The sequence below is a fragment of the Opisthocomus hoazin genome, chromosome 3 (assembly GCF_030867145.1).
Source record: "Opisthocomus hoazin isolate bOpiHoa1 chromosome 3, bOpiHoa1.hap1, whole genome shotgun sequence".
Classification (NCBI taxonomy): domain Eukaryota; kingdom Metazoa; phylum Chordata; class Aves; order Opisthocomiformes; family Opisthocomidae; genus Opisthocomus; species Opisthocomus hoazin.
The window spans coordinates 72,208,525-72,233,958 of NC_134416.1; the positions used below are offsets into that span (position 1 = coordinate 72,208,525).

A 25,434-nucleotide genomic window follows, 5' to 3' on the forward strand; every position below is an offset into this window, starting at 1 on the left:
GGTGCTAGTGCCGCATTCCCGGGGAGCGGGGGGGGGGGGGGGGCAGCGCGGCGGGCGCCCCGCGGGCCGGCCAGCCCCCGCCGCGGGCGGGAGGTGCCGCCTGCGCCCGTCCTTCGGGGGGGGCAGGGGCGCAGAGCCGCCGGGCGGGATGCGCAGCCCGGGGGCCGGGGCAGCGCGGAGCGTGCAGGGGGCCGGGCCGGGGCGGGCCGCGCTCCCCTCAGGGGCCGGGCGCCTGCTCCAGGTGGCGGTCTCGAGGCCGGCGCCGGTGGCCGCGCGGGCGCGGGGCAGTGTTCGGGCCGGCGCGGGGAGGCCGGCGGGTGCCGCGCGCCCCGGCCCGCGCTCTCCCCGCGGCCGCCCCACGCGCGACCCGGCGCGCGCGCGCGCGCACCCCCGCCTCACACACGCGCACAGCCCTCACAGGGACCCGCGTGCGCCCCCCCCGTCACAGCTCTCCCTCCCCTCCCCCGCGCACACGCGCGCACGCACACGCGCTCCCACGCCGGCCCGGCACCTCCGCCAGCCCCGCGCGCGCGCGCGCACACGCGCAGCCCGGGCGTCGGCGCGCGGGCGCCGGGCGCGTTGCGGAAGCCGAACCCGCACCCGGGTGGGTTTTTTGTTTTGTTTTGTTTTTTTCCCCGTGAAACGGTCGCCCTCGCCCCGCGGGGCCGGCTGCGCCGCGCAGCCCGGGCTCCGGCAGCCTGCGGCGGGACCCCGAGCCCCACCCCCCTGGCGGCAGGCGAGCACTTCCCACGCGCGGGTCTCCGGCCGGCGGCCGCCTCTCTCCCCCGGGCCCTGCCCTGCGCCCCCGCCCCGGGGAGCCCCGCTCTGACCCCGCCTCAGCACCGCGCCTTTCCTGCCCACCCGCCGTGTCCCCGAGGTCACCCGCGGCAAACCTCCGAAGGCCAACCCGATACATCCGATCTGCGTCACACGCGCGGCGGCGTCTGTGCCACAAATCGGGAAGAAATCTTCGTGGACTGATAAATTCCAAGGTCGTTGCAGTGTGACCTTGGGCCGAAAGGCCTCGACCGGCGATCTCGCGACGCTCGCTGCTTTACGGCCTCGCCCGCAGCGCTGGCTTCAAGGTGTCGGTGGCGAAGAGCCCACCGCACCGCTCGAGAAGTCACTCCAGCCATTGATTAGTGCGCGAAGGGGTGCATCTCACACCCAGCAACGATTTGCCTTCCTCCGCCTTCCTTACCCCTCCTCGGTCGGCTGAAAGGTGCACGCTGGGATCCCCTCCCGTGCACGTGGGCCAGGAGGAATCACCAAACTTTGCTTCTGTGAGATAATTAGACCGTTGGGAACCATTTTCTGGAGGCGTTCCCAAGGTGGCTCTCCTTTTCCCACCGGCCCTTCTGACCCCGCCACCAGTGGGCACCGGGCCACCAGCAGCAGCCGCAGAAGCCCCCTCGGCACCGGCTGCCCCCAGGGGCCGGGCAGGCCGGGAGGGCGCAGCCCCGCAGCCAAACTGCCTGGTTCGCTGCCCTGGCACGGCTTCCTCTCCAGGGGACATTCTGCGCCACGTTTTGGGTCCGTTCCGCCCCAAAGCATCACCCAGTTCTTTGCACCTGTGCACCCGATCTGGCACCGGGATACATCAAACTCTGTTCTTTATTTGGACAAGTGACCTGCCCGGCAGTTCCTTGCAAACTTGTCGGTCACATTTTCCTCCAGAAAATCGGTATTCATGAGACCAAACCCAGACCATCCTAGGACGCCAACAGGGATAGGTGCCATATTGATTTCGTACAATGTTATTTTTAGTCAGAATTTCATAAGCTACATGACGTCTCACCATTCTCAACCTGATCTGCAACAGATACCGAGTTTATCAAAATCTCTTTCACACAAAATCACTCTTCTCTGCTTGCGTCCCGTATCAGTCTGCGATCTTCTCCAGCACTTGGCCACCAGGACTACTTGGATCGCCCTGGTTATTTTACAATATTGGCACTGTATTAACGCATGCACTCACACTGTCCCTGGAATGTCGTCATCTTTCTAAGCCTTTTTTTTTCTTTTTTTAGAGCAACTTCCCAGTTTTCAAGAACTCAAGTCTTTCCGAAAGAAAGCTTGAGTCCAGGTTATTTGGTACGGTGGAATTAATACCTTGAACATCGTCGGCAACTGGTTGACATCCTCCTTTGTCACTGACCCTTTCTGTGCATCCTTCTGTGCATCGCTCTTCTGGCTGGAAGGTGACCACCTTTGGTCAAATGAATCCCAGCTCCCGCGTCTGAGCTGCGGAAGTCCGGAGCATTGCTGGACACAATTCAAACCAAGCAAAGCCACACTTGAAATCAGAGTATTTCATAACGTGGCACTTCCGACCTTCATCTTTTTGTCACTGCGTTCCCTGTCAGTAAAACCGGAGTGCTCTTCCTTCATGGTCATACCATGAGCATAGAGTAATAAAAATCTGTGAAGCACTAAGACACTGTAACATTCAAGTTCCGTGAAAAAAAGCTAAGAAAATAACTTCTATTTTCCAGGCTAGGGATATACTACAGGGAAGTAAAAAAGGCCGTATATTGAACAATGAGGATGAGGCAAAATAAGACTCTCAAAATCCTTCTCATGTACTCAGTGAGGCATAAAAATGACAGTTTCCACATCTTTTGTAAAAAAAACCCAGGGAACATATTGCAAGAAAATCATGTAATTAAAGACAATAGTGTAATAGATGCAGTGGGGCTAAATTTAGACTTAACAAAGGACTTTATTTCTGACACTTTTAAATACTTCATTTGCAATCCTAGCAAAAACTTTCATGCTGTACGCATGCAAGTTTTCCACATGATGTATAGATATAGTTTTGCTTTGTAAATCCTACTTCTTCCCAGTTGTCAGCACCAAGAAATGTATTCTTCCACGGGTACTATCCTTTGTTTATGCATAGCAGGTGCCCAGGTAACAGCTCATTTTAAATAAAAGGAGGCCTAAGGGAGAATTGCACCAAACTGCTTATTCAAGATTGTGTCAGACACAGCCGCCTGCCCAGCTGCCTTTTTTTTTTTTTCTTAGAAATCCCCAGAATGTTTTGCTACCATGAAATCAGCAAAGTGCATCCCCCAGGATGAAATCCTCGAAAGTAGCACACATCCTTCATATGTTATGCAAAAAGGCTTTATATTCTTATTTGGTGGTCTGCACCAGACACCCTCTGTATCTCTTTGTTCCTTGTTGGCTAAAATATCAGTTCACAGGAATTGTAAATCCTGTTCTCTTTGCTCAAAAATCAAATGTCACTTTCTTCCCTGAATGTTACCCAGTCACCTCAGCATTTCAATCATGTGTATCCCTCAACTATATTTCAGTAAAAAGTTATGTCAGATATCTTCCTGCTAATGAACATTTCCAGTTTCTCTCAATTATTACTAAGTCTTTGCACAGTGTAGGCACAGTTAACATTTTTGTGCTTTATATATTTTTTATATTTGCTCATCACAGAGTACCCAAGTCATGAATGTCAGGTCTGAGTATCTGTACCGGTATGACTCCGTTGACCACTTTTTCTTCAGCTACAAGTTAAACACCTTCAAAACATGGATAAGTTCAAGAAATCCAGAAAACTGGTTTTTCCCTTACCACCAAGAAAGAACTTGCATCTGCTGCCAAGTCTTCTCCCACTCTGGGAGACGGTCTGATGCTGCATGAAACACGCCACCCTACCCGTCAGGCCAGTGACTCACTTCCTGCACCTTCCATCTTCTTTCTTCTTGCTTTCGGAGTCAGGAGAATTCACTGAGAACGTCCTGTCCTGTTTTTCACTCCAACCCTCTTTGGAAATCCTGCAAGCCTCTAAAAATATGTCACCTACAGCCATGTCATTCCTGTTGGTACTGACTAAGACTGGTCTAAACAGGCTTTGTCTATTCATATAAATGCCAGTGAGTAATGGATTGAAAAAAAGATTGAAAACTGTTGATCTAGGCATAGTAATTTTAGTACTGCACATACATACATACTTGTTTTCCTCTGTGAATGGAAGTGGAAGAATACTGCAACGCTCTAATTCAAGGCCAGCTATTGCTGTTGCAGTCAACTGCTAGCACCCCGACAGAGCGGCGGGAGCTCCGCTAGCCCTCTCTTCCCTCTCTCCCAAGGACTTTCCCACCTACCTCTGCCAACTTGCTAGCACAGTCAAAATTTCGTGTTTGTTAAGAGCCTACACAGCATTCTCAAACACTGCCAAAAAAACCCACAGTTGCAAGCATACGTACACACAACTGCATGATGCTAACCCTCTAGTCTCCCTAGACATCTGGATTGCTATGTCTTTGCACCAGGGTATCAGAACAAAGCTCAACTTCAAATTAATCTCCCAACCTAAAGGCTTTAAGAGCACCAAATGAAATTAAAGGAAGATCAGATTTTGCATTACCAACCCAGCAGTATCACTGTGTAACTGCCCATGTTTTCATACATAGAGAATAGGAGCACAATCCCACCAGTCCCAGTGCTACTAACCAACATGAATTTACCCCTCCAGTAAATCTTATCACTTCCTGTAAATATAACTACAACTGAACACAGTTTTGAGTCTTTGTCTCAGCAGAGCTAGCAAGAAATACTGCTGGCCAATGCATATACAATGATGATTATTATTCCAGGGTGTTTGAGTAAGTTCTCACAGCCCTCCATCGTAAAGGTTCAGTCAAGACTGCACACACAGAGCTTTTAGTGGTTTATTTCTTAGGAGAAAGGTTCATGTATTGTCTCTTGTTGAAGTGAAAATCCAGTAAGTTCTAGCCCATATCAAAGACACACAAGGTTTAAATGAAAGGAGAATGGTGGAAGAATAAAAGAAAAAAAAATGACAAAAGAGGTACCTGAAAGTTCAAAGAAATATGATAAAGAATTAAGCACTGGACTGCAATCTGGATGTCTTTTTTTTATTATTTTAAATAAAGGAATACAAAGAAAACAACATTTTTTAAAATCACAGGTTTTTTTACTGACAATTGTTTTTTTTATTCAAGCAAATCAGCAAGTTCAATCAGTACTTACAACCACGAATTCTCATTTGGGGGATAATGCCATCAGGTAATTTATTAAAGGTTAAAGACTCCTTGCGCATCACTATTTCCCTCATGAGTTTTATTCAGCCCAGGATACGGAAAACTGGGAAAAATTTGGGAAAATATTTTGCACGGTTTAGTTATGTGAAATGCTTCTCCTGGCTTAATCGTTTGGGCCTCAACCGGGCCAAATATGCCCCATACCTAGGGACATATCCAAGGAGCATCAGACAAGTGGAAGGGAAGGACCCTGTAATCCAGCATAATGCCTAAAAAAGGTCAGTAAACATGGGAGAGGTTGTATTCGCAGCTAGGCAATGAGGAAGGGATAAAATGCATTTGGAAGACAAATTTCTTCATCTCTATCCCAGAATTTTATACAGCGCACTGTGCGCCGGGACGATACCTTCTTAGGACAATACGTTCAGTCAGTCTCTCTATATGTAAAAAATGTCCTTTCTTGTTTTAAGCAGTAATGGTACAAAATGGAAGAAGGACCCTTGAGATTTCCCAGTTTGCGCTGCCAGTATTATTTTAATCTAACCTTATCAATAAGTTTTGGGTTTATGGGTGCTTCACACGGTTATTGGCAAAGGGGAAAAGAAATACGCAACTCTAAGTGTAAATGGAAGATGAATACCAAGAAAGTGGGGACCTACTGGTTCTTGATTTGGACCATGTGGAAAGTGTTCCCCCCTCTCTCTCTTTGGGACAGCCCTAAGAGGCCAGAAGCAGATGAAGTATCGATATGCACCTGAAGTCCTCCAATCTTTCCATTTCTGTGAGGCATCCAGCCCCTGCTCTGCTGAGGAGAAGCCCAAAGTCCACAGCCCATTTCTCAGCAGGTAGCTCTGACCTTCCACAAAATGAAGTTTGAAGATGTGCATTGTGACTCAGATGCTTGATGGAGTCCTTCACCCTCCAAACCTGAAGCCAGACTTTAATACAGTTCCAGTGAGTTAAGAAGAAAAGAGTATCAAGGAGAAAAAATGGTAAGTAGATGGACTAAAAGGCCAACACAGGGGGAGCGAGCTGGTGACGTTGTTACGTTTAGTGTCTGCTTTTGAACTCGACATTAAGAGTGTTTGCCTAGCAAATATTCAATCCAGGCTAGCAGATTTGTTGGTATATGAGAAAATAGCTCAGCTGCATGCAACTAGAAGCCTAAAACATCAATAACTTCCCTCTAAACAAGTGCAGAGTGGGAAGATGTATGGAAAATAATTTCCATTTATTAAGTTTCACTTGGATACCACCACTTGATGATGAAATCTTGAAGTCCCAAAGCTAAGAAAAATCTCACTGACCATGGAGGTCCATAAGAGTTTTGTCTACGATTGTAATAGCTTGCATCTCATTAATTTACTAATGTAACTCAATCAACAGTAAAGAAGGCAAAACAGAAACAAATAGAGAATCCCTGCTGTGCTGCTGGAGCTCTCTGTTCTCTTATGCAGCTACCCAGCCTTGATCTGTGGCTCCACAAAGTGCACACCACTGCTGCTAGCAGGTAAACGGAAGCATTACGGAGTTCAGGAAAGGGAACTTGAAAGACTGTAAAATAAAGCTCTCTTCTGCCAAGTGCCGCGTGGATCAGAGCCTAAGAGATTAGAGAAATGATTAAAAGACAACCAGTGTCCATAAAAAAAAAAAACAACACACCACAAGTTGTAAAGACAGTTCCCACTCTACTGAATCACAAAATATTTTATTAATTCTAACATTAATTTCATCAGTCCAGCCCACAGAGACAAAACTTTAAAGGTGCTCACAAAAACGTTCCATCTACATGGGTTTAGAAAGACTGTGGAAGAACCTACACATGCATCTCTTACAGGCAGAAACCCTCCCCCCACCCCCAATCACATAAATAGGTATGCCAAAAATGGCATGAGCTTATGAGGATTCAAAGTAAAAGCTGTACATTTTTTTATAGAAAACATGAACGAAGGCAAATAACAAAATACATCCAAAACTAATTGACACAGATGCCAAGACTTCTGAGGAGAAAAAGGTGGACATTTTCATGCTTCTACACAAAAGCATACCTCCAGCTGCTACAGACAGAAACTTTCCCTGTGAGCTGGAGCTCTTTTAATCAACACCATAATGATGATGGTCAATGACCGAATACATTGCTATACATACTACTGGTCTGATTGGGTAAGGCAGATCCCACACACCAGGGCAGAAAACATCTTGTACCGCTGCAGATTAAACCCCATGTTTTGATAGGACTGTATGCGTTGACATGGTCAGCTTATCAGAAGAGGAGATCCCAGACAAAATGCAAGTTATATCTGAAAGACAATTCTTTTTGTATTAACATCAGCTGCATATCACATCAGCTATCTGCGAAACAATTTTTGTTCATACGATGATTTTTATATGAACCATTTAAACATTTACAATTTAATGAAAGATACAATTTCTTAGATTCGTTTTCTCTAACTGCAATTTTTAAACTTGTTAAAAGAATTATTGCTAGGTTTGATCTCGCAAGTTCTATGCATGTTGAAAATCCACATGACGTTGAAGTAAGTTGTGCAGCCTCAGACACAGCTGTATAGCTTGATCCATGTGAATCTAAATAGCTTTTCCCAGATCATCACCTTTAAATGTTGTTGCCTTATTTCTTTAAGAAAGATGAGAAAAACCCCGTTTTACTCCTCAAATCAGACTTAAGCATGATTAGCAACGCATCAAGTGCCATGAGCATCTAAAATTGTCGCAACATTTAATGTATAGTATTGTCAAGCATGTGCAATCTGTATACATCTAGATTGTTATTTGTGCAAAAACATGCAGACCTACTCTGCCTTCATGTGTAAATCCACACTGTCTTCAGTGAGGGTTTTGTGGCAGTCATTTCAGGCAGAGCCTGGCCTACATTCACCTTCTTGGTATTTAAAAGACTAGAAGAATTATTAACTATCTGTTAAAAGGTCCAACTGCAGAATGTTTTAGTAGAAAAATAAACATTTTAAGTTATTGGCAGATAACATTAGTGCAATTATTTTGACTGCCTTACTTTCACACAGTAGATTAAAAAAAAATTGTCCCTTGTGGAAAGAGCCTAAGACACTTCAGAAGCAGTTATGTAGCTGCCAAATAAAGAGAAAACCGGAGCAGATTCTGTGGCATGATATAACCACTGCACGCACTTTGCGTAGCTCTCAATGCTTAGTGCCTTTTAATGCTCCAGAAAAAAAAAATCCAAGGCTTGTAAACGAATTACAGTTCTTTCTGTACAAAAATATATCACTTATGTGATTTTCAGAAGGCTGACTAACTGCTGACTAGAAAGAGAACATTTTCATATTCAGCTATATCCTAGATGACATCTGGATCAACTTCTTTCTTTGAAGAACCATTTTTGGTAGTCCGAGTCGGTACATGGTCGTAATAACGGTGCTGGGTTACCATTGTAAGCGTTTGACTCTGCTTGTACACACTTCTGGGTTTGTAGATGAAACAAAGTACCGTCCTACAAAAGACAGAAATAATTTTTGCATTTCAGGTGGTCAGAATTACAGGCATATCACCGTGTTTTAAAAGCAAAGGAAGACATTTGTAACAAAGAAATATCACACATATCCTTCTCATGGGGCCCTGCAGTGAAGCCAAAATGTCTAACTTGAGCATCTCTGAAACTTTATCAAAAGACCCTGCTTTTAAACCTAAATTAAAGATGCTTTAGAATGATTCGTACCTGTAAAAAATGCGCTAACTTCATTCACTTGCATTGCCTTTTGTTACTGCACCAGAACAGGGGCAGAGAAAACCAAAGCCAAGTACAGGCATTACCCAAATTCACCAACTTAACTGCACATCTCGCAAGTTACAAAAGTTGTTAGTTAAGTGTAGAAGTTGGGAATTTTTTTTTTCTAAAAATATATCTCTTTCTTCACAGGGTATAATTTCAGTGGAAAAGGCAAAATAACCTAAGCGTGCCCCTTGCCCGCAGACATGTGTGAAGCTAGCTTGCTTTGCTGGAGGGCAGCGCAGCTGCCTCAGAGGTGTAAGGTCTGACTGGCCTCCACAACCAGATTCCCCAGAGAACATCTTTTGAGGCCTCAGGCCCTCCTGTTGCGGGAGTCTCCAGGAACATTTTATCTCCTGTTCACATCGCTCACTCCAATCCAGGAGTGCTGTCAAGCAGGCAGCGTGTCCAACTGCGGAGAAGTGCTCTGCTCCGAGACCCTTCCTTCCCAGGTGACATTCCCACACATAACCATCTCTAGAGCATCTGACGGCCTCAAAAGAAAAACGCCAACACCGTGTTTCTGCGTGTAAGCCTGACTCCTCTGAAAGTCTGCTCTTCTGTCGTCAGGAACGTCACACTAATTGCACCTCGAGCCACAGCCCCTGATGCCCAGCAGTGTGTGCTTGCTCATGGGCTTGCCAACAGACTCAGCTGCTGAATGACTTTCCTGTTTCCGTCATAATAATTCAAATTTTTGAGAGGACTAATCAATATCTGCCTCACTTTTGACTCAGTGACTCTAAGAACTTCATTCTTGCCAGGTTGCTGGGAAGGCTGTTCAAATCTTTCATTATGCTACATCCACAAGGACAGCTTTTCCAGTGTCTGACACTTCTCCACACGAAGCAAGAGAAATGCGATACTGACACCTCACCCATCACTTGCCTTGAAAGGCGGGGACTGGTGACTTTGACTTAATGTGATAGAAGAGGAGGAACCGGAGCAGAGCAGTGCATTCAAATCACACACAGACACAAACTGATCACGAGGAAGAAAGATGATTTAGGATCTGAAACTTTAGGAGTTATTTTTAAAGTTAATGGTTAGGAATGCAGTGGAAACAAATGTATTCCAAAACTGTGTTTTCTCAGTTTCCTGAGGTGACTGTGGCTCATTCAGTATATGTCATCTTGGGGATTAATGCATATGACCTTGAAAAATTTTGTTGCAAGTCAGCATTAAAAATGAAACGTCATTTAGAAAGTCATCCATTTAAATCTTGTGTTTTACTCAGTAATATCACTTTAAGCTTCAGTCTGGACTAGATTTAGTGAATGGACACTATTTTTCATATTTTTCTTTAGAATTTACTCTGCCACCTATCACTGGTGGCAGTATCTAAGCATGAAATTTAACAACCGTGGAGCCTGTAAAGTTTAGACACATTATGCAGACACATTATGCAAATATACCATTTTGATATATTATGTGACCTTTTTCCTTAGCCAAATGATAACACTCCAGAACCTAACCAAAGCCATCATTTTTCATCAAATTTATTGTCTCTCAGGCATCCAGGAACTCCTTCAGAGATTAAAAACTACTAAACACAAGGTTTCCTAAGATCATGTTATGTTTATAAACATACTTCATACTTCTCAGTATTTCTCCTGTCTGGGAGGCAGCATTAAACCTGAAGAAGAGAGGTACAGATTTGCTGAGTCCCCACAGGAAGATGTGTCCTGCATAGGGGTAGGAGTATGGCAGAAGGTATTTTTTTATTATAGAATCATGGAATCACTTAGGTTGGAAAACATCCTTAAGATCAAGTCCAACTACAAACCTAACACTACCAAGTCTGCCACTAAATCACGTCCCCAAGCACCACCACATCTACACGTGTTTTAAAAACCTCCAGGGATGGTAACTCTACCACTTCCCTGGGCAGCCTGTTCCAATGCCTGACCACTCTTTCAGTAAAGAAATTTTTCCTAATATCCAATCCAAACCTCCCCTGATGCAACTGGAGGCCATTTCCTCTCCCCCTGTCACTTGTTACTTGGGAGAAGAGACCAACACCTGCCTCCCTACAACCTCCTTTCATGTAGCTGTAGAGAGCAATAAGGTCTCCCCTCAGCCTCCTCTTCTCCAGACTAACCAACCCCAGCTCCCTCAGCCGCTCCTCATAAGATTTGTTCTCCAGACCCTTCACCAGCTTCACTGCTCTTGTCTGGACACGCTCCAGCACCTCAGTGTCCTTCTTGTAGTGAGGGGCCCAAAACTGAACACAGTACTCCAGGTGCGGCCTCACCAGTGCCGAGTACAGGGGCACGATCATCTCCCTACTCCTGCTGGCCACACTACTCCTGAGACAAGCCAGGATGCTGTTGGCCTTCATGGCCACCTGGGCACACTGCTGGCTCATGTTCAGCTGGCTGTCGACCAACACCCCCAGGCCCTTTTCGCCAGCCAGCTGATGATGGTGCATCAAATTACACAACTGCATATTACACTGCAGCAAAGCTCAGGGAGCACTTCTGGTGCTTGTGGGAAGGGTCAAGAGAGATGGTTTGCAGAGGAGAAGCAGCAGCAGCTGCTTAAAAGCACAGAAGAGTGTAAAGTAATGGTGGTACATGGAGTATCAGGGATACATGGTGGTATAAATACCAGGAAATAAAAGAAGTCAATGAAAGTAGAGCAAAAGTAGGCCTCCCACAAGACTGGCCAGGGAAGGGGTTTGGAGGCTCCTCAGTTCTCAGGAGAATACAGTAGCAGTGGGATGTGAGAGAGAACTGAGCAGCACACAGAAAGCTCTAGATGTGGACAGGGCGAAGAGAGAGCTCTGCCAACCTTCCCAGCTCCTTTGAGGTTAAGGCGGCCGCTTTCCTTCTTCTTGTCTTCCTTTTCGTTATGACTGGCATACTCTTTACTGCTGCTACCCTCTTCCACGTTCAGATATTAAAAGCCAAGATAGCTTATTTCTCCCAGAGATTTACGCTGACGTTGTGGCCCGCATGATGGGCAGGCAGAAAGATAAAAAGAAAAAAACCGAACAATTCTCCTCCCACCCACTGTCTCCCCCCAAAACCCCAACAATTCTCCTCTGCCTCTCAAAAAAACAAATCCAAAAGCAAGCAGGCACACTTACCTCTCTGAAAACAAACTTCTGGTTTTCAGGAATACTTTGGATATTTTCTTGACACAAGTACATTGTCAAGTAGTCAGTCCCTGAATCAACTGCTGCGCAGACTTCTGGTTGTCGGGTGTTGTAACGTATTTCATTACGGGATGTGTACTCAAAAAACTATAAATCCAAGAGAAGAAACACAGGACAATGGCCATTCCATACGTACACAATGAAGTATTTGTAAGAGGAATATACTATGATAGTATAATTAAGTTCACATATTAAAGTTGCTATTATGCAGAGAAATTCTGCCAAAAATATTCAAGGAGCCTTAACTGCTCCTGTTTGCTCACTATTTTGCAGAAAATCGATCGCACTACAGCACACATTGACCCTGGTAGCACTTAAAATGTATGAAATGCTGAATAAATGCCCTGGCAAACAGATGCTCCAGCATTACAGAACTTACAAAATTTGACTGTAATATTCTACTTCACGTTCTAGATCACCCTTAAAAATAGGATGGAAACTAGTTTATAGCCTGATATTATGTCTTCCTAATTCAGCTGTCACAAAACAACGTTACTTTTCATTAAGGAGTTGCTGACTGTATAGTTCAAACGCAGTTTGGTCAAGGTTCATTTCCAGTCACAAAGTACTCAGGATGCATGGTGGTGAGCATTTTATTATATAACATTTTAAGATATTATACAGAGCAGATCAGCTACAGCTGCTTTTAAACATGAACAGAAGTTTATTAAAGACAATCTACGGGCTTTGCTTGTTGTACAATATTCTACAGAGGCGTTCTGAACATAGTCTAAAATATCTTGGCTTTTGTAGCAATTATGGCTGAAGACTTCCTTAAAATTTTTATATTTATCATGGACACTTGCCAAACCTTGGACTTCATTAAAGAGCGGCAGAGTTTGAGAGTTGTTTGTATTTAGCATGCTTGTAAATAATTTAGATGACTATAGTGCACGGATGTGTGTTTAGAGCTGATTTAGATTATACTCAGTAGGGTAGAGGAGAGTTTTATACACATCAGAAAATTGCTTGCTACCAATAGTATAGCTGCATTAGTGGAAAGCAATAAAAGGATTGAGGGAGAGAAGGAATCCTCCTTCATTTTGTTTCACCCCTGGAGAAAAAGACTGTAAGGCTTTGTGAAGGGGGCTGTACCAATTCGGAAATGTTGTATTACTTGAACTTACCACTCCTTAGCAACCACCGAGACTAATTAACCTTGAAAGAAAAACTAGAAATGGAGTTTTAATGTGAAAAGGGCTGCGTGATTACAAAGTCTGCAGTCATCCATTTCCAGGTGTAAGAGCTCTGATCTAGCCTATGCTGATGGCAGCAGTTTCATGAAATCTCCTCTGCTGCTCCTTTTATCACAATCCAGAATTTCTCTGCCAAGGTGGCTGTCGCAGCCATACACAGACCAATGTTGTCCACTGCACGTTGATCCACAGGGTATGCCCCAGCTGCACCAGTGCCCTGTGGTACCAGGGATGGAGGCAGATTTTGGCTACCTCACCATACCCTGAAACACACTCTCACCCCTCTCTGTGCCTGGCTACTGCTCTTCTGCACACAGGAAGAAGTTTGCACTTGATGGGTAGAAACAGCAGAGAGGTTCGTAGAATCATAAAGGTTGGAAAAGACCTCTAAGATCATCAAGCCCAACCGTTAACCCATCACCACCATGCCTACTACTTACCAGGTCTGATACCCCTTTCACAGAAAACCTGAGGGCTTTGCTAAGCTCTTTGCTTGCCTCTCCTTATTTGCCTCAAATCTATCAGGTGCAAAAGGGAATACTGGGCAGGTAGTGTCAGACAAAGCAGGCTGCCCAGTGGTTTCCCACCCTCTTATCACATCAGGTCGGCTTCCTGCCATCACGCGCTGGTGCCCTCTGTGCTGCTTCCCAGCCACACCAAGAAGGGCAATGGGCTTTACTAGTGTTGAATTTCAAAGCCTTTCATTCTTGTCTACCAGGGCAGACACTTCCACAGAACATCCGCAGCCTGACCAAGTAGCCAGTGTTTTGCATTTTTTCTGCCTCTCTTCCACATACACTCAGCTCCTACCACTGCAGTCATATCCTCACCTTTTTGCTGTAATGAACACGGTAATTTTGAACAACCCACAGTTAACTTTCTTACTGCTTACACAACAGCAATTCAAAAGGCCTAAAGAGAATCCTCTCACTCACACCATGGATTCAAGGAAAAATAGAAATAAATTACCAGGGAACTCAGTCTTCTGAGAGTGGTTTTATTTACTAAGACATAAAATGAGAGCAGGTGCTGGACTTTATAAACAATCAAGGGTGCAGAGTGCTCTCCTCTCGGCACAGTGCACACAGATATTCAGAGGTCACTTTAAATGGAGAATTGCTTCCAGTGAAAAGAGCTTTTGCAGTTGTCCCCTACATAAGCAGCCACCTGCCAGTAGCATATCATGCCAGAGGATGGGTGTACTGGAGTGTAAGACACATATGGCTGACCAAGTTAACCTTCATTAATGTTAAATTCTATCAGGATGTTTTTAGAGAATAACTTTACTGAACTGTACTCTGGAGAATAAACTTCATTCCTTTACACCGTGAGACAGTGTGAATGTGCAGCACGGAGTACTACTTGAGGAAGAAAGTGATGAATGGTGGAACAAACTCTGCAACTGGAGGAACGGATGAGAAGGAGGAGATCAGAGGATTAAGAATGGGAACTAGCCAGGAAAGAAGAAAGGCATGTGAAAAGTAACAAAATGTGACCTAGGGTGGGTGTTAACTAGTGGGAGCAATAAGTGAGCGGCGAGACAGAGTAAGGGCGTTAAAGACTGGGAGCCAGCCAGCATGGAGAAGACAGTGTTAAATAGGGTGAGTGGAGAACCTAAGGCTGTCTGTGACACACGGTGCAGGACAGGGGACTGCAGCGAAGCTTTGTAATGAGGGTTTGCTGCTAAAGCTGTATATCGGTGATGCATGGAGTGATGAGAGCAGACTGGAGCAGAGCAGGCAGAAGAGTTTGGGATTAGGATGGCAGATTGCCAAGGACAAAACAGAAGTTAAGGGCTGCCTGTTGTCAGCAAACATCTGTGAAACACTGGTGAAGTTCCTTACTCTCCCTAGCATTGACACAACTAGAGGATGACCAACCTTGTCACCACCAGTACCACCAGCTGACAGTGGTGGATGTACATGTGGGAGATTGGACTGTTTTGGTCCTGCCACTGTCAGCTGCCAACTGAGCTAAGGAATTCACACCACCAGGAGCAGCCTGTTAGCTTTTAAGAACGACTGTCAAAAGGCTAGGGGGACGGGAAAGAAATGGAGAGAAATGTCCTGCTGGTAGGTTTCACGGTATTTGAGAGCCAGAAGAAGGAGGTGCAAGTTCAGCAGTCCTGACTTCCACTCCCCATCTCACTTGTGCTTTCACATTTTCTCTTATTTTAGCCTCCCTCTGTTCCCCCACCTGCAGCTCTTCCTGCTGTCCACTTCTTCACTTGCAGCTACCACCTATCACCCCCGCTCATGCCCCCATTTGCCAGCTGGTCCCATTTGCCAGCTGGTATCTCCACTCCCATGTTCAGGCCCCCTGCCCCTTTCCACTAAAGTGGTCTCCAGTGATTCTGCTCACTTCCCGCTCCCTCCTTGCAGCTCCTAACTACTCCTTCCTCTGCCGCACACGCCCTGCTCCTCACCAGTTGCCCTGCCTCTGTCCCAAACTCCTGCCCTCTGTCACCTTGGCCCCTGTCAGCCCTCCCATGCCTTTTGCCCATTTCAAGAATATTGTTTCACCCGTTTCCTGTGTCTGGCCTTCCCTCCTCAGGCTCCACAATTCTCTCGTGTCATCTCCATTTTCTTTTTATCGGTTTACATCTCAGTCGGGTATCTCCTCGGTTCCTCCGTCCTCCTTCGGCCTGGATGCCAGCAGAGGGAGCATTCACCGCACAGCTCCCAGAGCATCCCCGCTCCCAGCCCGGTGCCCGCTACGACAGCTACGCTGGTGCATCGCCCCATCAGCACAGACGCAAGAGCATTAACATCCAGTGATGCGGTGTCTCTGCGGTAAATTCAGTTAATCTTTTAGTGCTAGCGAAACAAAGGATAACTGTAAAAATGTCACCTCATGACAATTCATCTCTGAATTGTACTTCTCATTTGCTTCCACCTTTTATCCTATGTCTTTACTTTTTTCTTGGTGGAAGGGAGAAAATTTAAATAAACTTTTTTGCTTAGAGAAATACAAAAAGATTCAATCCCTCTCTTCTCTGTAATCTGTAATACAAGGAAAAAAAATCTATAAATACCTTTTGCATGTGAGCATGTAATCCCATGCGTGAAATACTTCTTGATCTACAAAAGCAACCAACTCTTCCTCATAAGGAAGTGGCTTAACTATTAACTGATTATTAACTGATCTTCTGTGTACGTGTATAAGGTATGCTTAACTTGGGCATGGAGCTGAACTGAGGAAGTAAAATGGGTTGGTGTGGTATGGCTTAGCATGCTTGACATACATCTGTCAGTACCAAGATCCTTTGGCTTTTACAATGCAACATTCTTCTCCTGCCCTCCCCTGCATCTTGGCCTCCACGACAGAAACATTAGGAAAGTTAAGATGTAAACTAGACATAAACTAGTAAATAATACTAAATAATAGTTCAAATACTTAAGGCAATAAACTTGCTATCAGAAACAAATCTACTTCCTTTTAAGATCCGAAGCACAGTGCTCAGACTTTTTTGTTTTCCTTCCTCCCAATACAGACTTGTTTTTCACTCCTGGAGCTTCAATATTTTTTTAAAGCACAGTTCAGAAAGATAACGGATGCACTGCTTATCTGCGACATCTCTGGTTCTTTTCCAACCTTGCTTTTCCTTTCCTAACTGAATGTTTGGATTAATTTCCTTAATTGGTTAGAAGCCAAAAGCTCAAGCTAGATAGGCAAGTACATATTAATGTGCCACACATCAAACACCAAACCTTAATTCTAGAACGCAGCCACTCAAAACCATGCAAAACAACCAGTGTAGAACGGCACATGGTGCTCCACACCACTTTTACCACGGCATTACACAGAGAGCTTGACGGGTATCGTAACTCACCATTGCTGCACACAGTTTCAATCAGCATGAAGAATGCCACCAGCAGGCATTTTCAGCTTCAGAAGTTAAAACCAAGAAAGCAAGAATGAAAGCATTGGAGGGGATCCCTGCTCTCCAGGACTCTGGAGGCCAAGCCGAGGAGGACATTTCTGTAGAGTGGAGTACAGGAGAAGATGCCGCGCGAAACTTCTTGTGCAGTTAGACAAGCACCAACAGGAAGAGGCACGATGACAGACACAGGCAGAACTTGGTGAGGTTTCCAATGTAACTAAGGGCTTTAGAGACATGGACAGACAATAGCTCAGAGATGTGCTGGACTGCCCAAGGCTGGAGATGAGTGAACACTGCCCTATAGGCACTACACCTGCACTGCTGTGCTATTAACCCCTGCTAACGAGCTCCGTGGAAAGGCATAATTAAGGTATGCATGAGTTCCCTGGTCTGGGTAGACATGTATTCAGAATGAAGAAAATCTGACCTGAAGATACGTCAAAATTAAAAGCATTCAGCGCAAGAATCAAAATTAGAGCTAAAATCACCTCACTGTTGCAACATATTCTCTCAGCCCTACTGAAATGCCTTTACCCTACTTTTTTACATTACAATCACACTGTTAGTTAAAATGAAAATAAAACCTGAATCTTACCTGATTTTGTCCCATGCCATGACACGGGTACAGTATGATCCTTTGTCCAGTTATTTGATGATCATTTGCAGGGTTATAGTCAAAACAGAAGTTTGCCATTCCTCTATTCTTCAGCTAATCAAAACAAAAGAAGATTTTAAAGTATTAATCTAAAGTAAGGAAGATATGCTGTAGTCATTTTACACCCATCCTGGTGGGGTGTGAGGTTTATCTCCTAGAGCTGGTGCAAATTAACTGGAATAGATCCAATGGATCAAATGGCAACATCTCTCTGACTAATGTGAAATAAAACTGTTGGGATTGTCTTGACTTTAGGCATTGACGCAGCCAGACACAATGGCTTCCACTAGGAACGACCCTGTGGTTCCAGTGTATTTGCAAACGAACTGGGTAGGAACTATTAAAAGTTGTGCTGAAACCCAACAAGCCAGCAACTCATGCAGAACAGAATAGTCTGCCATGCCTTTCCCCCTCCATCCCCCAGCATCTACTTGTTCAATTATCTTATGAAAAGACTACCTACTTTTCTTAGCTTGTCACTGGGAGATGTTAGAAAAATTTGTTCTTGAAAGGACTCCAGTACCCTCTCGAGTTTGAAAAAGCAGACAGATTTTAAGACCAGAAATCACGAAAATGTGTAAGATACATCTCTGGAAAGAGACACTAGGTGTGGTATTAAATGTTCTTTAGTAGTGTTGCTGATCTCTGACACAATAGGTTGTCCTAGTTTTGGCTAGGACACAGTTAATTTTCCTTCTGGTGGCTGGTGTAGTGCTGTGTTTTGGATTTGGGATGAAAATAATGTTGATAACATACTAATATTTCAAGTTTTTGCTAGGCAGTCTGGGACTTTTCAGCTTCTGAGGCTGGCCTGGGCTGCCAGGTGCAGGGCAAGCTGGGAGGGGACAAAGCCAGGGCAGCTGACTCAAACTGGCCAAAGGGATATTCCATGCCATATGATGGCACGTTCAGCATAGAAGCTGGGGGAGTTGGCTGGGGGCAGAGATCGCTGTTCGGGGATGGGCTGAGTATTGTTAATCGGGTGGTGAGCAATTGCATGGTGTATCACTTGTTTTGTATATATTATTATTACTATTATTATTATTATCTCTTCTTTGCTTTCCTATTAAACTGTCTTTATCTCAACTCACAAGTTTTTTTTACTTTTTTTTCCCATTCTCCTCCTCATGCCACAGAGGGGGGAGGTGAGTGACGTACAGGTTATAGGCATAACTTTTAGATTCAATTTTACAATATTAAGTTACCTGATTTTAAAAACATTAGGCTAATTAACAAGGATTTGCACTTAAGAATTCAGGAGGCAAAAGTAACTGAAAATAAGTTAAACAATGCCATAACAATTACTGACTCTTAGTATTAGCCACTTAACCAATGTTAAAATCACACAGAGCAAAACAGGCTTTGTAAACATAGGTTCAAGCTGAATGCCTCCATTACTGAATGTAGTTATATCACAGACAAAAAGAATAAGCAGAGTAAATCTCAGAAGAGTTACTTCAGCAAGGTGTAATTTCACCGCTCTTCCCTAGTCTTGGTAATTGTAGCCTCAGCTGTGAGGATGTGCAGAATGAACAGACACAAAAGGAGTGCAGAAGGTTAAAACCAACCAAACAAGACAAAACCCACAGGACCCAAACCCACCACAGAGCAAACCACACAAGCTGGAAAATCAAATACTTGTGTTACACATCTATTTTGCTTTCCCAACTCCTACTTCCATTGCTACCCGATGTCTTCTTTCCACTGCTTTGTGCCCACTGCCTCTGAAAGCCAGCCAAGCTCTCGGCGCTCTGCATGGGCTGCAGGCCCAAGGCAACAGCAACACCTCGGGGGGCTGGGGAGGACCACCGAACTGCCAACAGCTTGGGGGCCCTCGCAGGGCTGCTGGGGCTGTGAGGCTCTCCTGTCAGAGCCAGATGTAGGACTGAAGCCCTACCCTTACAAGCTTTGCCTCTTAATCCCTCTCTGAACATTTCCACTGCGTAGCTTCCACAACGCATTTGGCATAATTTTTCGCTGCAGAGTAAACTAACATCTGAATTTGGTGCATGATACAATTCATCCTTAGTTTTAGTGTCCAAGTTTACCAGAAGCAAAAGAAATCCCCTGAGCACCCTTTCTACAGAAAGCATTGTGTGGTTTGATGGGAACACACTACACCACTGCACCCCTCCCCGAGCGGTCAGAAGATGACATTTTGTTTACCATCATAACACGAGGCAAGAATTACACTTACAAAAACAGGACAGAAAAGTGTCTTTTACAGTTGATTTTTAACACTGCCATGGAACTACATAAACCAAACAATACACTTCCCAAGTTTTTACATTCTACGTCAAGAAATGTAACTATATAAGTTATAACCAGTTAAAAATGGTAACTGTATCTCTAAAAACATAAATCGGTTTCAGTGGTTGTCAGTGGCTGTGCTCAGGATCAGAGGGTCCCTCATTAGTGTGTTTAACAACGCATGACTTTGCCTGACTGCCTCGCGACTCCGAGGGACGACAGAGGCAGCGAAGCCCTTATCCGCGGTGCCCTTCCAGACAACCCGGGCGCGTGCTCTTCGCTGTCAGCCCCCGGCACATGCGCGAGCACGTGTTCCCTTCTGTGGCCTGGAATTTCAAATAACCTATTTTAAAATGCCCTGCACCACCAAAACTATGGTAATTCTCCTATGCATGCCTAAATACAGGCAACAAAGCAAAGCTGTGTAATTGATTACTAACTTAACCTTGATTTCAGAGGGTTTAAAACTGAGTCTGTACTCCCAAGACGCTACCACGTACGTTCTCTCATTTTTGTCTTTCATGCATAAATGCTTGTGATACATGCAGACATATTCCTAAACATGCACAGGCCATATTTCAACCAGGTTCTTTTAGTTTGTTTTATTAGACATCAGTAGATGTTCTTTTACACCCACACTTCTTTAGGAAGCCTAACAGATATTCAAGACCCCATTTGTGGGAACAGTACATACTAAGCTATTAAATGACCTGATCTGAAATGACAAAGATTTGAAAATACTCAGATTTGAAAATCTGATCACAGCACCATTTATGCAATTAAAAAAAAAATCTGCCCTCTGCTCCAAGGCAGAAAAAAGTACGAGCGAATTTGTGAAAGTAGTATTTTTCCCTTGTTATATGAGAATACGCAGTTTAAGTTCCTTTTATGTACAACAGCTCTATCAAAACAGTAATCATCCATTCATTTCTGGAACTATCTTTGTTCCCACATCCACTATAAACAAGTCATGCAATAAGAACAAAATTTTCTCCATGACTTACCTTAACTCTTTTGCAGAATGCTGCGTTAGAGAAACAGAAGCAAGAAAAAATGTTGATCACCTTGCCATTAAAACACATAGTGCAGTTCTAAAAAGTTCTGCCCATGCAGTATTACTGGCTGTGTCTTTCTACAACGCTTGCCTCCTGCTGAAATGTTGCAAGTGTACTCTACAACACCATTCAGTTATCACTCTGTTTGGAGGCTGGGACAGGTAATAAACAGCAACTACTTAGATATTCACCTCAGACCTTTATCCCTAACTGCTTGGAGAAACGTAAATTTGTCAATTCCCAATATCTGGACACTTGCATATAATGACACAATACAGATGGCATTCCGTAAATAATACTTAGTTTGGGGGTTTTTTTAAGATAAAAATCCATTTCACATAATTGCGAGCAAAGCTTCAGTGACAGATTTTTGACATTAAAACTTCATTACATTAGTTGATAAATACAGCCTGTGGAGCACAGCCAACCCTTCTCTTCATCCACAAAATAGATCAGAATCCTCTTCATTCTGCCACAGTGGCATTGGTGCTGATGCATTAGTGGTATGAGCAGATGACACTATGGGACGCAGCAAGATGTGAATTTGCAGCAAGCCAACAGCTTAATGGTACTGACAAGGTGTAGAAAACCGCTACAAACTGGTTTTGTCTCGACATCGCTATTGCCATCTCTTGCTGGCCTCTGGAAGGAAGCCGCCACAACGACCTGCAGGAAAGTGCTTGTGCACAGAGTAGCCCGTGGACGGGCAAAAACGGACTTGTCTAAGCAGACAGCACGCATGGCAGGAACTGCATGTATGCGGACATGCTCTGCACATGCGCAAATGCCCCTATAAAAGGGCAGCACATGCTCCTCGCCGCCCTCTTGCCCTCTTGCTCTCCTCGCCGCCCTCTTGCTCTCCTCCTCACCGCCTGGCTGCTGGGCTGTACTCTCGCCGGGGCTCCACGCCTGCACAGAGACTGAGCCGACTGGACATCGCTGGACATCTCGAATACGTGGTGGTGGTAACTGATCCTCTCCCCCCCCCGCACTTCTTTTCCTCGCCCGCAGGGGTTTTTCCGACTTTACCCTTTTTTTTTTTTTTTTTTTCCTGTCTCGTCTTCTCCGCCCTCCCCCCAGCTGCCGTCCCCGCCAGACCTCCGATTCCCGGTTCACCGAAAATAAAGTTTACAAGGTTGCACGGCATATGACTGCGTTTGCATCTTAATCTCGTCTCCTGGGATCGCATCGAAACCTCCCCGATATCGGATCGGGACACAAGGCGCAAACTTTTACTTCAAAAGTAATCCGAGGATTCATATGGAACGATTTTACTGAGTGTATGCCATTTTCATATCACCCTTTTTGGAAAAAAAGATTGTGAATATTCTCAGATTTTTGTCAACTTCTTACATGCAATGCTGAAATGGGTATGCAATGTTGATGACTAAGATATTTTGAAGGAATCACTGCTGTGGGAATTCAGTTGCTCACTCCTGCAAGTCCTCATCTCTCTGGGAGGCTCAAGAACATACAAGCACATGTCTCAAGTGATGGTGTGTTCAATTGAGATTAATAGCAAACACTTGAATTTCTCTTACTTTCTTTAAAACAGTCTTATCTCAAGCTTTCACAGGCTGAACAGCCAACGGAGTGGTCCATATTTTCCTGTGATGGGCATCAGACCTCCAGATCTAGTCAGCCATAACTGTGGGTACCAATTTGATCTCAAGTGGCAGCTCTACAATATTATAATGCAGTTTTAGAGGTATACCCTTGAGGAGGCTGTTCTGGAGCCTGATACCTCTGAGAACTTGTAACATCAGACATGCAATAGCCTTTCTGATGATATAACTTTAGCCACATAGCTAAGTTCTCTTTTTCTGTAAGCCTGTCCATATATATCATGTCTTATTTAGATAATTTACAAAATGGTCTCTTTCACGTCACAGCGAAACAAAATTCTTCATAGTTTTAAAGGCTTAAAATATTTTTTCCTGATTGTTTTTTAAAGGTTGTATCTGGTCTAAATTAAAAGAAAGTTATGACTAAGCATTTGGAAATTCATTGAAGACAAGATGGTCTTGGGGGAAGATGTGGAAGGAAGTCATCAAAAGAAAAAATCAAGTTTTTGATCTCCCAACTGATTCAGTCAGTTGCAGATGCCTTTAAGGACAGGCGGTGAAAAGAACTATCAGCTAGGTAGCCACAACAGACATCTATCAGCTTAGCTGCTTCCCATTCAGCTGGAAGAAAGATCAGCTAGAAACTGTTTGAGAAGAACAAAGAAAAACTTCTCGTATCAGAACATAATATGGCCTCACTGCCAAGTGATCAACCTTACAGAAAAGTAGAGATGAAATCCTGATTTATGTGTCAAGACTGTCTTTTAAAAGCAATCTGGATGCCAAGTTCAAAGCCAAATTCACCAGCTGACCGTGACCTTTATCCTGAGACACACACCCTGACCACCAGCTACACCCAGCACAGCTCAGAGGCGAGAGGAACCCTGACGATTCTCTCGCTTTGCAGCCACAAGGAACACAAGGAGATCACAGCACTACCGCCCAGTTACCCTGCATTCACCCAGCTGTGCAATGCCACAATGCCACAGTACTAATATTAAACACAAGATGGCTCAAAGTCCCTAGGGGTGCCCACACCACCCCTCCCCAGGGCAGCTAAGACCTGTAAGCAGGCCCGGTCTGGGCTATCTAGGTGGGCAATCTGCGCAGCGCACAGACCTGGGGTTCAGGTCTTTCGAAGATTTCACACCTGCTGAAGCACAAGTACAGCACGCTGGTAGGCGCATATTCAAGGGTGGCCAAAACAGATGCTATGCCAGAAAAAGACAGCATCAGTGCTCTATACAAGAACCTAAAAGGGATTATCAGCCTTTCCAGGAACACTGACATCTTATTATTTTAACCCACCAAGTGCCTACCAGCTTCACTCCCAACAGAAAAATAAAAAGAAAGAAAAAAAAATTCAAAGTCAAAAAGTTTAGTTCATGTCCCACACAAAGTTCCAAAGCTGCATGGAGATCAGGGACCAGAAACACACTGCTTGTACAGCTGCCCAAGGCGCTGCGTGGCTTAAAAATGGCAGCTGCTTGAGCCAAGCAGAGACAGGATCATACAATCACAGAATGGTTTGGGCTGGAAGGGACCTTTAAAGATCATCTAGTCCAATCCCCCTGCCATGGGCAGGGACATCTTCCATTAGATCAGGCTGCTCAAAGCCCCCTCAAACCTATTTCAGTGCCTTACCATCCTCCTCGTAAAAACATTTCTTCCTTGTATCTATATATAGACCATGCCTATGTCCCTGTCCTGGCAGCTGAGGTGCCCTGAGAAGGAATTTAGTGCGCTCTCATTCAGCGCTCTAGGAGCTTCTAGTTCATCTTGCTTGAAATACACCACAGCACAAAACAATTCTGGGAGCTCAGATGGGAAGTTGGATTAACCTCTCCAAATTTTCTTTGCTCTTTTATTAATATATTGCATAAGGACTTACGATGTGCTCCTGCAAAGATGCCATACAAAAAATGGAATCGCCCTTAAAGCTGTGGCAATTTAATTTTTAAGCTGTCCATGCAATTATCTTTCTATCTAATGCTGCCCTCTCATACACCAAATTCAGTATTTTCCAAAATTTCATCTCATAACGGCCTCTGTAGCCTTAATGTTTGAAATTTTATGTTTTGAACTTTACTCCACTGTTCCACTAGTGGAAATTCCATGGAAAAATATGACTTTAGTTAAAAACATTTTATGAATGAGAACACTCATAATATTGATAGTAACCTTTCTCAAAGTATGATTTTCTTCAGAGTACTGAATGAAATTCAGCATTGTGGCATTCCAGATTTATTGATGCTGTATGATTTTGGTATAAAGTGCACTAATTTTACTAGTAATGAGATATATTTCCCTCATTTCTAGGCCTCAAGCAGTTTATAAGAAGGCAAAAATAGCTTAGGCAAAAATATTCAGAATTCTGTATATTTAAATAAAGTTTTAGGCAGCTAACCTCTTAGATAACCAAGCTCAGTACAGACAGTAAAAATTTATCTGTTTATCAGGAGAAAAATATTAGCACAAGTGTCTAATTGTCAGTGCATGGCACTGAGTGCTACTTAGTAATTCTTGCATTTATTTCAATAACATATGGCTGACCTACGGGTAATCCTAGAAAGCTTTTCCAGTGCGAAGATTTTCAAGGGAGGGACAAATCCCCATAGCCCTTTGCAGTCTCTTTGAACAATTAAACAACCTCACACTAAGCCGAGCTGTTAACAAAGCCGACACTTTTCAACACAGTATTTTTGTGAACCAGAGAAGCACTATGCGACTAAGGCAGGAGTAACAAACATGATCAAAGATTCATTGAAGTTAGCAGATGTGACTCAATATCCACAAATCAGTTGGTGTCATTTTTGCACTGTCACTTTCTTAGGGTATAACTGTACTTTAACCACAGTTCCAATTCTTCCTGCCAAAAAAATG

General features: G+C 44.3%; 1 protein-coding gene across 1 annotated transcript in view; it reads right to left on the bottom strand.

Moving 5' to 3' along the window:
- Positions 1-4,954: 4,954 nt before the first annotated feature.
- The window catches only part of GALNT12 (polypeptide N-acetylgalactosaminyltransferase 12), a 49,987-nt gene continuing 29,507 nt past the window's right edge, over positions 4,955-25,434 (bottom strand). The window contains exons 8-10 of the mRNA XM_075416662.1: positions 17,622-17,735; positions 11,879-12,034; positions 4,955-8,511 (exon numbers count right to left, since the gene is read on the bottom strand). Of these exons, the coding sequence (XP_075272777.1) occupies positions 8,374-8,511; positions 11,879-12,034; positions 17,622-17,735 (408 nt within the window). The 3' untranslated portion in view covers positions 4,955-8,373. The remainder of the gene's footprint in view (positions 8,512-11,878; positions 12,035-17,621; positions 17,736-25,434) is intronic.